This window comes from Ylistrum balloti, unplaced genomic scaffold (genome assembly GCF_031769215.1).
Source record: "Ylistrum balloti isolate Yb309-2 unplaced genomic scaffold, AGI_CSIRO_Ybal_v1 Utg371386, whole genome shotgun sequence".
Lineage (NCBI taxonomy): Eukaryota > Metazoa > Mollusca > Bivalvia > Pectinida > Pectinidae > Ylistrum > Ylistrum balloti.
Genome location: NW_026782730.1, coordinates 43,614 through 59,454, shown reverse-complemented (window position 1 = coordinate 59,454; position 15,841 = coordinate 43,614). Strand labels below are relative to the sequence as shown.

Here is a 15,841-nt window from a genome sequence, read left to right as displayed (position 1 = left end):
AAGAGAAATAAATTCTATATAAACAGCAGGTCTCGGGGAAGGAAGAGTAAGAGGAAATAGAACAAATTATTTAAAATAATTCTTTTGTGGGAATGCCAGGATTGTCCCAATTTGGTCTGCAGCATCCTTGGGTGAAGAGAAATCCATTTTGTATAAACAGTTGATGTCTGCATCCTGGAGCATGTCCAATAGGTGAAATAATATAAATTCTTTGAAATACTTCTCCTTCTGTAGGAATGCCAAGATTCTTTCTCAAATTTGTCTGAAGTATCTTTGGATGTCAATTTTCTGTAAACAGTGGATGTCAGCTCTCTTGCGGGCAGAGGTGCAGGGTCCAATGGGAAAAATAAATATAAATCTTTTCAATTCTCTAGCATGGTTAAAGTAAAACCAGGTGAGCAAATCAGTTGTGAATTAAAAGGTACCAAACATCCAGAGATTTGAAACATTTACAGAACTTTCTCTTAAAGCAAATGAGAGTGATATGCAATAGTAATTTCTTTTTGAAATCAGTAATAAAGAAGAGGTTCAGTGAACCTGTTTCATTCACATGTATTCAAGCTCAAGAAGAGGGAATTATGTTAGTAGGATATGCACCTATGAGAATTTTCCGCCGATTGGCGGATTTCCGCTTTTTTTGATGCTCCATAGATCGATCTTGAGATCAATGTAAATCCGGTGAGAAATTTGAGGGGGGTGGAGGGGGGGGGGGGGGGGGGGGAGTTATCTTGGGGTTCAGTGTCAGATGGACCTACTTATCTGCTGTATTATTAAATATGTTGAATCTTCATCTCTGTTAGGTTAGAAATGATATCCTGCTTCACGGCTTCCGAAAATTTAATCAAATGGGGATTGTCGATTTGATCGTATCGTTCAGTCGAAATTGGTAGACCGCCACCATACAGGGTCAAAGGGAGGTAATCCTTACCAAAAGATGTTTTAACGACGTTTCCCCCAGCCAACCTTTCAGATTTTTTCATAGAACTGCATTCTCATCCCTGGATATGTTCAGATAACTTTTTTTTTTAAAAAAAACTTGATGCCCTTCTTTCCAAGTAACAACTCTGGGTCTTCTGATTTTAAAGAGAGAGAAAAAAAGTTTCCTCTGTCCGGAAAGTGAGTAGGTCATTTGAACACTTGACTGCTCTTCAACCCAGCAATGTTGTTGTTAGAAAATCTAAACCCTAAGCATGTTGTTTGCAAATTTTTATTTCTTCGTTGTTAGTTATTCATTTGAACAAACTTGATAGCTCTACCTCAACATGGTTCTTGACTTTGGGTGACTCTTAAATTACTGAGAAGTGGTTTCATGATTTTTATGCCTTTGATCTTAAAGGTCCTTAAGGTGGGTCAAGGTCTATCATTTAAAGTAACTTGAAAGCCCTCCATCCCAGTATGCCTAATTGTCCCATTTTGTTACAATTTGTTGAAGTGATTTTGGCTAAAATTGCAGTTTAGATCTGTCTTTACTTCAACCCTACACAACAGTGGTCAGAGCTGATAGACATTCATATTTCAACCCTACACAGCAGTGGTCAGGGATGATACATTCATATTTCAACCCTACACAACAGTGGTCAGAGCTGATAGATATTCACATTTCAACCCTACACAGCAGTGGTCAGGGCTGATAGACATTCACATTTCAACCCTACACAGCAGTGGTCAGGGCTGATAGACATTCACATTTCAACACTACACAGCAGTGGTCAGGGCTGATAGACATTCACATTTCAACCCTACACAGCAGTGGTCAGGGCTGATAGACATTCACATTTCAACCCTACACAGCAGTGGTCAGGGCTGATAGACATTCACATTTCAACCCTACACAGCAGTGGTCAGGGCTGATAGACATTCACATTTCAACACTACACAGCAGTGGTCAGGGCTGATAGACATTCACATTTCAACCCTACACAGCAGTGGTCAGGGCTGATAGACATTCACATTTCAACCCTACACAGCAGTGGTCAGAGCTGATAGACATTCACATTTCAACCCTACACAGCAGTGGTCAGGGCTGATAGACATTCATATTTCAACACTACACAACAGTGGTCAGGGATGATACATTCATATTTCAACCCTACACAGCAGTGGTCAGTGCTGATAGACATTCATATTTCAACCCTACACAGCAGTGGTCAGGGCTGATAGACATTCACATTTCAACACTACACAACAGTGGTCAGGGATGATACATTCATATTTCAACCCTACACAGCAGTGGTCAGGGCTGATAGACATTCACATTTCAACACTACACAACAGTGGTCAGGGATGATACATTCATATTTCAACCCTACACAGCAGTGGTCAGGGCTGATAGACATTCACATTTCAACCCTACACAGCAGTGGTCAGGGCTGATAGACATTTATATTTCAACCCTACACAGCAGTGGTCAGGGCTGATAGACATTCACATTTCAACCCTACACAGCAGTGGTCAGGGCTGATAGACATTCACATTTCAACCCTACATAGCAGTGGTCAGGGCTGATAGACATTCATACAACAAAGTAAAACAACAGCAAATCATTATTTTTAATATGCCCAATTGTAGATTTACAACAACTGTGGTCTAGTCCTTGAATGATAATCTCTTCAATAGACGTAGCCTATACAAAACAGATATTTTGGACTAGTAAGATTTCTAGAAGACTTAAAATGCTTTCGCCATTTTTGGGTAAAAGTTGAAGACCAAGTACTGTAACTATTTTTACAGTAATCTTATAGCAGTACTTTTAGCAGTGAAAGTATGTAAATATTCATGTAACTCTGGTAGATAAGAATGATAACATTTTGCTTCTATAGTAATCTTTATTGATGTATAAATTTATCCTTGCTCATATTTGCCAAGTGATAGTAAGCTAAAATTTTGTTTTGCTAAATCAAGTATGTTTGAAGTAACTATTTAGCTTGACTTCTGTATTCCTAATGGAATCGCTTGATCATAAAATATAATCAACAACAAAGAAGTGTTAGGTTTTCAATTTTACCTGAAAATACTTGCTGAATCCTACATAAAAAGTGTGTTTTGGTCAGAAATCTCACAAGTCTGTCAATCCTCAGTACATAGAAATCTTCCACTAGAACGTCCATCCAATTCTATTGGTGAAATATTTTACAAAATAAAAAAAGAGCGGGCCATGGCCCTTAATGGTCATCTGACAATCGACACATGGATGGACAAACAACAGAATTCACTGATGGTGGTCTGACAAATCTGATGAATGTTGAACATTCCTTGAAAGTATCAGAAACTCAAAAATGGTAGGTGCTGTGCATGAAAAACAGTTGCACAATAATGTTACAGAATAACTACTGTGTTTTTTCTTCAGAAAAAAAAATCCAAATATTTTTCTCATTGATGTGATTGAAACATGAGAAGTTTAGACTACTTGTTCATGTTGGATTTCACACCAAAGTGTAAAATAAGATTTGGTCAGGACAATCTCAGGATCACTTCATGAATGTTTGATACCATTGCCACTCCCTGATAATGTTGAAGTAAAATATTGTCTAATTTCCCCTTTTGGAGCCTTGCCCCCAAGTCCCTAGGGGTTGAATCAAATTTCTGAATTTAAGAAAATGATTCCCTCCCCTCAATGATGTTTCGGACCAAAATTTGTTGAAATCTACCCAGCGTTAAGTAGGAGTAGTGTTTTAAAGGAAAAGTTTTTGGACAGCTAACGGGGCACAACGATCGACGATGCACAAGAGCAATAGGAAAAAAAAATAGGATATCGCAAACTCTGCTGGTGTGTATTATCAGATGGAAACAGTTTTAACAAGAGTTTCAGTGCAACTGATGAATGCTTCCCCGAAACAACCTTATTGGACACAAAATTTAATCACAGGGCAATAATTCTGTAATAAAGTTGAAGGCTTTGAATTATGCAAGAGAGAGTTATGGTTCTTGTACACTGTACTTCTCCTTATTGAGATCTACCTATCAAGTTTAATGTTGATACCACATATAGTTTTAATGATATGCTCTGGACAAAATTATGACAGACAGCGGACAAACAGACACACAAATTATCTATCACAGCACCTCTTGGAAGTAATCTTTATTTTCCATAGGTTTGACAGGACTGCCAGTATACGGGTCCCAAGAGCACTTATCATTTAACATCTGCAACATTCTTTCATAGTATTTACATACATTTTACACTTGCCAAAAATACACTTAAGAATATTTTTGTTCATAGTATCTGTCAGTGTGTTTGTGTTTCTACCCATGAAGTCATTCATTTCACAATTATCAAGGCTGACAATAAGCCTATATAATATTTCCACATGCAAGTTAATGTTTCAAACAGTATACTCAAATATTGTGCAGTATCTACACAGAGAGACCAATTGAAAGTTTATATTAATGAAATGGTGATTCTTATGACATGGCATATTATTTGAGAACTTGTTCTGATTGTGGTAATAGAGACTGATTGCCACCGAGATCACCCAGACATTTGCATAAATCTCAGCTTGCTTCTACTGCCTGGCCATCTTCTCCTGGTTCAATGTTCTCTGACGATTCCTCTTTAGGATCTTCTTTATCTGCTTTATTAACCCCCTGCAAAGACAATCAAAAGTTGTTGGAGATTCCAGAATCAAATATTTAACAACACCAATGATTAGGCCACATGAATTAAAGCTCAGTCACTTTAACTCTTTGATGGGGCAAGAACAATGGGTAAATTCTTATATCATGACTATCATTCTCTTTTAATTTCCAGTTAGAGTATATATGGTTATCAGGTTGGTATCCCAATTATAAACATAATATGATCCAGAAATAATGTACCAGGGGCGATTTCCTTCACCCTAAGACACTTCTGGCCAAATTTGGGCAAAATCCAATAATTCCTACAGTAGGAAAAGGATTTTAAAGAATTGGCTCTATTTCCCCTATTTGGCCCTGTCCCTCCCACCACAGGGGGCCCCGAGATCCATTGTTTATACAAAACAGATTCCCCTTCACCTGAACATGATTCACATCAATTAAGGACAAATTCAAATCATTCCTACTGGAGGATTTTAAAGAATTTGTTTTATTTCCCAATATTGGACCCCACCCTTCCCGCCCCAGGGGGCAGAGATCCGCTGTTTATACAAGACTAATTCCCTTTCACCCAAACATGATTCAGAACAAAAGCTGATCATTTTCTATTTACCAAAAGATGCTAAAGACCAAATTTGGTCAAAATCCCCTCAGCTGTTCAGGACTTAAAAAACAATGTGACCTCATCCCAAATTGGCAATGATTTAACATCATCTTTAAATTCTAAAATTAAACTTTTACCTGACAATTATATCATAACATGATAAAGAATTACACTGTGGAGATAACTATTCACACCAAGGACGGACTACTGCATGATAAAAATTAACAATTAGAATGTCACAATAAATATTATCTCTGAAAATGACCACTATAATAGGGTTGATTTATCCATGATGAACACTAACAATAAGATTATTACATTTTTACATTTAAAACAGTAACAATGATTTTGACCTCTTGACCCACACACCCATCAATCCAGAACAACCTTGATTTTAATGATGATTAACAATAAAGCAATGCATACAGAATCCAAACCAGCAGATCAAAATGATATAACTCTACTAACAGTAGTGTTCAGTAACTACCTTTGGTTAAAAGTAACTACCTTTGGTTAATAGTAACTACCTGTGGTTTACAGTAACTACTTGTGGTTTATTGTAGTGTTTACAGTAACAACCAGTGGATTAGAGTAACTACCTGTGTTTACTGTAGTGTTTACAGTAACTTACCTGTGGTTTACTGTAGTGTTTACAATAACTACCTGTGGTTTACAGTATTTACCTGTGGTTTATTGTAGTGTTTACAGTAACTACCTGTGGTTTACTGTAGTGTTTACAGTAACTACCTGTGGTTTACAGTAACTTCCTGTGGTTTCCTGTAGTGTTTACAGTAACTACCTGTGGTTTACTGTAGTGTTGACAGTAACTACCTGTGGTTTACTGTAGTGTTTACAGTAACTACAAGCGGTTTACTATAGTGTTTACAGTAACTACCTGTGGTTTACTGTAGTGTTTAGTAGTGTTTACAATAACTACCTCTGGTTGACAGTAGTGTTTACAGTAACTACCTGTGGTTGACAGTAACTACCTGTGGTTTACTGTAGTGTTTACAGTAACTACCCGTGGTTAACTGTAGTGTTTACAGTAACTACCTGTGTTTACTGTAGTGTTTACAGTAACTACCTGTGGTTTACTGTAGGTTTACTGTAGTGTTTACAGTAACTACTGTAGTGTTTACAGTAACTACCTGTGGTTGCCAGTAGTGTTTACAGTAACTACCTGTGGTTTACTGTAGTGTTTACAGTAACTACCTGTGGTTTACTGTAGTATTGACAGTAACTTCCTGTGGTTTACTGTAGTGTTTACAGTAACTACCTGTGGTTTACAGTAACTTCCTGTGGTTTACTGTAGTGTTTACAGTAACTATCTGTGGTTTACTGTAGTGTTAACAGTAACTACCTGTGGTTAACTGTAGTGTTTACAGTAACTACCTGTGGTTTACTGTAGTGTTTACAGTAACTACCTGTGGTTTACTGTAGTGTTTACAGTAACTAACTGTGGTTTACTGTAGTGTTCACAGTAACTACCTGTGGTTTACAGTAACAACCTGTGTTTTACTGTAGTGTTAACAGTAACTACCTGTGGTTTACTGTAGTGTTAACAGTAACTACCTGTGGTTTACTGTAGTTTTAACAGTAACTACCTGTGGTTTACTGTAGTGTTTACAGTAACTACCTGTGGTTTACTGTAGTGTTTACAGTAACTACCTGTGGTTTACTGTAGTGTTGACAGTAACTACCTGTGGTTTACTGTAGTGTTTACAGTAACTACCTGTGGTTTCCTGTAGTGTTTACAGTAACTACCTGTGGTTTATGGTAGTGATAACAGTAACTACCTGTGGTTTACTGTAGTGTTGACAGTAACTACCTGTGGTTTACTGTAGTGTTTACAGTAACTACCTGTGGTTTACTGTAGTGTTTACAGTAACTACCTGTGGTTTACAGTAACTACCTGTGGTTTACTGTAGTGTTTACAGTAACTACAAGCAGTTTACTATAGTGTTTACAGTAACTACTTGTGGTTTACTGTAGTGTTTAATGTAACTACCTGTGGTTGTCAGTAACTACCTGTGGTTAACTGTAATGTTTAAAGTAACTACATGCGGTTTACTGTAGTGTTTACAGTAACTACCTGTGGTTTATTGTAGTGTTTACAGTAACTACCTGTGGTTTACAGTAACTACCTGTGGTTTACTGTAGTGTTAACAGTAACTACCTGTACTTTACTGTAGTGTTAACAGTAACTACCTGTACTTTACTGTAGTATTGACAGTAACTACCTGTGGTTTACTGTAGTGTTTACAGTAACTACCTGTGGTTTACTGTAGTATTGACAGTAACTACCTGTGGTTTACTGTAGTGTTTACAGTAACTACCTGTGGTTAACAGTAACTACCTGTGTTTTACTGTAGTGTTAACAGTAACTACTTGTGGTTTACTGTAGTGTTTACAGTAACTACCCGTGGTTAACTGTAGTGTTTACAGTAACTACCTGTAATGTTTAAAGTAACTACATGCGGTTTACTGTAGTGTTTACAGTAACTACCTGTGGTTTACTGTAGTGTTTACAGTAACTACCTGTGGTTTACTGTAGTGTTTACAGTAACTACCTGTGGTTTACTGTAGTATTGACAGTAACTTCCTGTGGTTTACTGTAGTGTTTACAGTAACTACCTGTGGTTGTCTGTAGTGTTTACAGTAACTACCTGTGGTTTATTGTAGTGTTTACAGTAACTACCTGTGGTTTACCTGTGGTTGCCAGTAGTGTTTACAGTAACTACCTGTGGTTGCCAGTAGTGTTTAACAGTAACTACCTGTGGTTTACTGTAGTGTTTACAGTAACTACCTGTGGTTTACTGTAGTCTTTACAGTAACTAACTGTGGTTTACAGTAGTGTTTACAGTAACTACCTGTGTTTACTGTAGTGTTTACAGTAACTACCTGTGGTTTACTGGAGTGTTAACAGTAACTACCTGTGGTTAACTGTAGTGTTTACAGTAACTACCTGTGGTTTACTGTAGTGTTGACAGTAACTACCTGTGGTTTACTACAGTGTTTACAGTCACTACAAGCGGTTTACTGTAGTGTTTACAGTAACTACCTGTGGTTTACTGTAGTGTTAACAGTAACTACCTGTGGTTAACTGTAGTGTTTACAGTAACTACCTGTGGTTTACTGTAGTGTTTACAGTAACTACCTGTGGTTTACAGTAACTTCCTGTGGTTTACTGTAGTGTTTACAGTAACTATCTGTGGTTTACTGTAGTGTTGACAGTAACTACCAGTGGTTTTCTGTAGTGTTTACAGTAACTACCTGTTTTACAGTAACTACCTGTGGTTTTTACTAGTGTGTTTACAGGTTTACAGTAACTACATGTGGTTTAACTACCTGTAGTAGTTTACAGTAACTACCTGTGGTTTACTGTAGTGTTTACATTAACTACCTGTGGTTGTCAGTAGTGTTTACAGTAACTACCTGTGGTTTACTGTAGTGTTTACAGTAACTACCTGTGGTTTACTGTAGTGTTGACAGTAACTACCTGTGGTTTACTGTAGTGTTTACAGTAACTACCTGTGGTTTACTGGAGTGTTAACAGTAACTACCTGTGGCTAACTGTAGTGTTTACAGTAACTACCTGTGGTTTACCGTAGTGTTGACAGTAACTGTGGTTTACAGTAACTACCTGTGGTTTACTGTACAGTAACTACCTGTGGTTTACTGTAGTGTTTACATTAACTACCTGTGGTTGCCAGTAGTGTTTACAGTAACTACCTGTGGTTTACTGTAGTGTTTACAGTAACTACCTGTGGTTTACTGTAGTGTTTACAGTAACTACCTGTGGTTTACTGTAGTGTTTACAGTAACTACATGCGGTTTACTGTAGTGTTTACAGTAACTACCTGTGGTTTACTGTAGTGTTTACAGTAACTACCTGTGGTTTACAGTAACTACCTGTGGTTTACTGTAGTGTTTACAGTAACTACCTGTGGTTTACTGTAGTGTTTACAGTAACTACCTGTGGTTTACAGTAACTACCTGTGGTTTACTGTAGTGTTAACAGTAACTACCTGTACTTTACTGTAGTGTTAACAGTAACTACCTGTACTTTACTGTAGTATTGACAGTAACTACCTGTGGTTTACTGTAGTGTTGACAGTAATTAACTGTGGTTTACAGTAACTTCCTGTGGTTTCCTGTAGTGTTTACAGTAACTACCTGTGGTTTACTGTAGTGTTTACAGTAACTACCTGTGGTTTACTGTAGTGTTGACAGTAACTACCTGTGGTTTACTGTAGTGTTAACAGTAACTACCTGTGGTTTACTGTAGTGTTTACAGTAACTACCTGTGGTTTACTGTAGTGTTTACAGTAACTACAAGCGGTTTACTATAGTGTTTACAGTAAAAACGTGTGGTTTACTGTAGTCTTTACAGTAACTACCTGTGGTTTACTGAAGTGTTTACAGTAACTACCTGTGGTTTACTGTAGTGTTAACAGTAACTACCTGTGGTTAACTGTAGTGTTTACAGTAACTACCTGTGGTTTACGGTAGTGTTGACAGTAAGTGTGGTTTACAGTAACTACCTGTGGTTTCCTGTAGTGTTTACAGTAACTACCTGTGGTTTATGGTAGTGATAACAGTAACTACCTGTGGTTTACTGTAGTGTTGACAGTAACTACTGTGTAACTTCCTGTGGTTTACTGTAGTGTTTACAGTAACTACCTGTGGTTTACAGTAACTTCCTGTGGTTTCCTGTAGTGTTTACAGTAACTACCAGTAGTTTACTGTAGTGTTGACAGTAACTACCTGTGGTTTACTACAGTGTTTACAGTCACTACAAGCGGTTTACTGTAGTGTTTACAGTAACTACCTGTGGTTTACGGTAGTGATAACAGTAACTACCTCTGGTTTACTGTAGTGTTGACAGTAACTACGTGTGGTTTACTGTAGTGTTTACAGTAACTACAAGCGGTTTACTATAGTGTTTACAGTAACTACCTGTGGTTTACTGTAGTGTTAACAGTAACTACCTGTGGTTTACTGTAGTGTTGACAGTAACTACGTGTGGTTTACTGTAGTGTTTACAGTAACTACAAGCGGTTTACTATAGTGTTTACAGTAACTACCTCTGGTTTACTGTAGTGTTGACAGTAACTATGTGTGGTTTACTGTAGTGTTGACAGTAACTACCTGTGGTTTACTGTAGTTTTAACAGTAACTACCTGTGGTTTACTGTAGTGTTTACAGTAACTACCTCTGGCTTTAGAAGGTTTAGAGTAACTACCTCTGATTTGAGGTTTACAGTAACTACCTTTGGTTTGAGAAGTTTTACAATGACTGCCTGTAGTTTGAGAAGGTTTACAGTAACTACCACTGATTTGAGAATGTTTACAATAACTACCTGTGGTTTTAGAAGGTTTACAGTAACTACATGTGGTTTTAGAAGGTTTATAGTAACTAACTGTGGTTTGAGAAGGTTTACAGTAACTACTTGTGGTTTGAGAAGGTTTACAGTAGCTACCTGTGGTTTGAGAAGGTTTACAGTAACTACCTGTGGTTTGAGAAGGTTTAACTTAAACTACCACTGATTTGAGAAGGTTTACAATAACTACATGTGGTTTTAGAAGGTTTATAGTAACTAACTGTGGTTTTAGAAGGTTTACAGTAACTACCTGTGGTTTTAGAAGGTTTATAGTAACTAACTGTGGTTTGAGAAGGTTTACAGTAACTACCTTTGGTTAGAGAAGGTTTACAGTAACTACCTGTGATTTTAGAAGGTTTTCAGTAACTAACGGAGGTTTTAGAAAGGTTTACAGTAACTACTTGTGGTTTTTGAAGGTTTACAGTAACTACTTGTGGTTTTTGAAGGTTTACAGTAACTACCTGTGGTTTTTGAAGGTTTACAGTAACTACTTGTGGTTTTTGAAGGTTTACAGTAACTACTTGTGGTTTTTGAAGGTTTACAGTAACTACATGTGGTTTTAGAAGGTTTATAGTAACTACCTGTGGTTTCTGAAGGTTTACAGTAACTACCTGTGGTTTTTGAAGGTTTACAGTAACTACTTGTGGTTTTTGAAGGTTTACAGTAACTACTTGTGGTTTTTGAAGGTTTACAGTAACTACTTGTGGTTTTTGAAGGTTTACAGTAACTACATGTGGTTTTAGAAGGTTTATAGTAACTACCTGTGGTTTTTGAAGGTTTACAGTAACTATCCTTGTTGTAGGAGTGAGTGTTCAGTGGCTGCCGTTCTGACTTCCATGGTTGTTGGTACCACGGACAGGCATGGTCTCCCCAAAGGCAGCCATCTCCTGTTCCAGGGACATCATACCAGCAGCCATATCGTTATTCCACTCCCCCAAACTAGCAAGGCCATCCTCATACTGGTGCTGAGGCTGAAGTTAGGGTCAGAGGTCAAAATCAGGGTAATGGTAAAAACAATACTGGGATGATGTGGTATAATTTTACTGTAAACCAACTTTATTTCCTGACTCCCAATATTCATGATTTTAGCAATACAAAAAGTTCCAAAGTTTCACTTAGAAAAAAAAGTTTCTGAATAAACAGATTGTTTTTATTCCCATTTTAGATATTTAGATAAATGTTAGTTAAGGAAAATATTTAAATGTTATTATATAAGCATCTAGCATAATAAAAGCATGCAATCTTTGGTGACGTCCTACTGCTTTTGTGGAGTAAAGGATGTGTTGAATTGAACTGATGTATCACTATGAAAGTGTCAATTTACTAATTTATCAAATTGAGTTCATGGCTGACTAAAACTCTAAGCACTCTGAAAAAGGAAAGACAATGAAGCAATATTAAAGGTAGTAAAAATTAAAAGAGAAAACATGTGACTCGCATGTTTGAATCCTTACTAGAAGTGACCTGTTCATACTATTTCATACAAAATGAAAACGCAATTGGGACCACAATTCCGTAAGTATATTTTACTCAAATAAACTGTATACATAATTACCTAAATCCATGTCTATTATTATAAATCAGTTGAAACATGCTAAGAAGTTGGCATATTTAATTCAGTTTTATTTATTCTTAAGAAGGGTCACAGACAGCATATAGCAAATGTCATTTCGATAACTCAAAGCATCAGCCAAAAAAGTCTTGAAAACAATATTCACAAGAAATTTTCTAAGTTGAAAGGGGCATAACTCTGCCAAAAAGGGTCACAGGCAGCCAGGAATTGAACTTAATCTGTACCCTTGCAACAAAAAGCCATATGCCATATTTCATTCTGATAACTCTAAGCATTACCGAAAAAAGTCTGGAAAACTTTCATACTGACGACAACGACATTGCCGACGACGCGTGACGATGGACAAAGTGATCCCTAAGTGTCCACCAGCTCTGTAGGCCACACAATAATGGTTAACTGGTTATACATCAGTTACGCTGACACAATTTAAATCCTAAGGTTTGTCTCAAGCTTGAGCATGTCACTAAATGGTAAAATTTTACCAGCTGATATCCTTTTGATTAGAATAAGAATTTAAAGTACCAATTCCTGAATTTAACTTTTCGTCTTATTTGTCGCTTCATATTTTTTTTTCCCATTCATAATTGAATTTACCTGGTGTGAACTATTTTGAAACATTATACAATCACTGACTTGATATTACTCCTGCCTGAGCAGCACTGCCCTCCTCCCCTGACCCCATGACTTGATATTACTCCTGCCTGAGCAGCACCGCCCTCCTCCCCTGACCCCATGACTTGATATTACTCCTGCCTGAGCAGCACCGCCCTCCTCCCCTGACCCCATGACTTGATATTACTTCTGCCTCAGCCCCCCTTCTCCCCCCGACTTGATATTACTCTGCCTAAGTCCCCCTTCTCCCCCTGACGTGATATTACTCCTGCCAGAGCCCCCTCCCCCTGACTTGATATTACTCCTGTCTGAGCCCCCCTTCTCCCCCCGACTTGATATTACTCTGCCTAAGTCCCCCTTCTCCCCCTGACGTGATATTACTCCTGCCAGAGCCCCCTCCCCCTGACTTGATATTACTCCTGTCTGAGCCCCCCTTCTCCCCCCGACTTGATATTACTCTGCCTAAGTCCCCCTTCTCCCCCTGACGTGATATTACTCCTGCCAGAGCCCCCCTCCCCCTGACTTGATATTACTCCTGTCTGAGCCCCCCTTCTCCCCCTCTCTTGATATTACTCCTGTCTGAGCCCCCTTCTCCCCCTGACATTATATTAGTCCTGCCTAACCCTTCCTCCCCCTAACTTTTTATTACTCCTGCCTATATCAGTACCAGCATGTCAGTACCCAGTACCAGTATGTCAGTACCCAGTACCAGTATGTCAGTACCAGTATGTCAGTACCCAGTACCAGTATGTCAGTACCAGTATGTCAGTACCCAGTACCAGTATGTCAGTACCAGTATGTCAGTACCCAGTACAAGTATGTCAGTACCCAGTACCAGTATGTCAGTACCAGTATGTCAGTACCCAGTACCAGTATGTCAGTACCCAGTATGTCAGTACCCTATACCAGTATGTCAGTACCCAGCACCAGTATGTCAGTACCCAGTACCAGTATGTCAGTACCCAGTACCAGTGTGTCAGTACCAGTATATCATTACCCAATACCAGTAAGTCAGTACCCGTATGTCAGTACCCTGTACCAGTATGTCAATACCCAGTACCAGTATGTCAGTACCCTGTACCAGTATGTCAGTACCCTGTACCAGTATGTCACTACCCGGTACCAGTATGTCAGTACCAGTATGTCAGTACCCAGTACCAGTATGTCAATACAAGTATGTCAGTACGCAGTACCAGTATGTCAGTACCCAGTACCAGTATGTCAATACAAGTATGTCAGTACGCAGTACCAGTATGTCAGTACCCTGTACCAGTATGTCAGTACCAGTATGTCAGTGCCCTGTACCAGTATGTCAGTATCAGTATGTCAGTACCAGTATGTCATTACCCAGTACCAGTATGTCAGTTCACAGTACCAGTATCTCAATACAAGCAAGTCAGTACCAGTATGTCAGTACGCAGTAACTGTATGTCAGTACCAGTATGTCAGTACCCAGTACCAGTATGTCATTACGTAGTACCAGTATGTCAGTACAAGTATGTCATTACGTAGTACCAGTATGTCAGTACCCAGTACCAGTATGTCAGTTCACAGTACCAGTATCTCAATACAAGCAAGTCAGTACCAGTATGTCAGTACGCAGTACCAGTATGTCAGTACCCTGTACCAGTATGTCAGTACAAGTATGTCAGTACCCAGTACCAGTATGTCAGTACCAGTATGTCAGTACCCAGTACCAGTATGTCAGTACCCAGTATGTCAGTACCCTATACCAGTATGTCAGTACCCAGCACCAGTATGTCAGTACCCAGTACCAGTATGTCAGTACCCAGTACCAGTGTGTCAGTACCAGTATGTCATTACCCAATACCAGTAAGTCAGTACCCGTATGTCAGTACCCTGTACCAGTATGTCAATACCCAGTACCAGTATGTCAGTACCCTGTACCAGTATGTCAGTACCCTGTACCAGTATGTCAATACCCAGTACCAGTATGTCAGTACCCTGTACCAGTATGTCAGTACCCTGTACCAGTATGTCACTACCCAGTACCAGTATGTCAGTACCAGTATGTCAGTACCCAGTACCAGTATGTTAGTACCAGTATGTCAGTACCCAGTACCAGTATGTCAATACAAGTATGTCAGTACGCAGTACCAGTATGTCAGTACCAGTATGTCAGTATGTGCCCTGTACCAGTACCAGTATGTCAGTACCAGTATGTCATTACCAAGTACCAGTATGTCAGTACAGTACCAGTATGTCAGTACCAGTATGTACCAGTATGTCAGTACCAGTATGTCAGTACCCAGTACCAGTATGTCAGTAGTACCAGTATGTCAGTACAAGTATGTCATTACCCAGTACCAGTATGTCAGTACCCAGTATGTCAGTACGTCAGTACAAGTATGTCAGTACGCAGTACCAGTATGTCAGTACCAGTATATCAGTACCAGTATGTCAGTACCCTGTACCAGTATGTCAGTACCCAGTACCAGTATGTCATTAGTACCAAGTATGTCATTACGTAGTACCAGTATGTCAGTACCCAGTACGTACCAGTATACCAGTATGTCAGTACCTGTGCCAGTATGTCAGTACCCAGTACCAGAATGAAAGAAACAGTATTACAGTACCCAGTACCAGTATGTCAGTACCCAGTACCAGTATGTCAGTACCCAGTATGTCAGTATACAGTACCAGTATGTCAGTACCCAGTATGGCAGTACCAAGTATGTCAGTACCCTGTACCAGTATGTCATTACCAGTATGTCAGTACCCTGTACCAGTATGTCAGTACCCCAGTATGTCAGTACCAGTATGTATGTCAGTACCAGTACCAGTATGTCAGTACCCAGTACCAGTATGTCAGTACCAGTATTTCAGTTCCCAGTACAGTACCAGTATGTCAGTACCCAGTACCAGTATGTCAGTACCCAGTACCAGTATGTCAGTACCCAGTATGTCAGTATACAGTACCAGTATGTCAGTACCAGTATGTCAGTACCCCGTAGTCAGTACCAGTATGTCAGTACCCATTATGTCAGTACCCAGTACCAGTATGTCACTACCCAGTATGTCCCTACCCTGTACCAGTATGTCCCCTGTACCAGTATGTCAGTACCCAGTACCAGTA

At 38.9% G+C, this 15,841-nt stretch overlaps 1 protein-coding gene across 2 annotated transcripts in view; it reads right to left on the bottom strand.

Annotated features, from left to right (window-relative positions):
- Positions 1 to 2,535: 2,535 nt before the first annotated feature.
- The window catches only part of LOC132562277 (peptidyl-prolyl cis-trans isomerase FKBP5-like), a 31,378-nt gene continuing 18,072 nt past the window's right edge, over positions 2,536 to 15,841 (bottom strand). The window contains exons 8-9 of one of the 2 annotated variants that reach the window (XM_060227016.1): positions 11,321 to 11,530; positions 4,517 to 4,584 (exon numbers count right to left, since the gene is read on the bottom strand). In XM_060227016.1, coding sequence (XP_060082999.1) covers positions 11,372 to 11,530 — 159 coding nt within the window. In that variant the 3' untranslated portion in view covers positions 4,517 to 4,584; positions 11,321 to 11,371. Of the gene's footprint in view, positions 4,585 to 11,320; positions 11,531 to 15,841 lie in introns of both variants that reach the window. The other variant, XM_060227017.1, reaches the window with a different exon arrangement.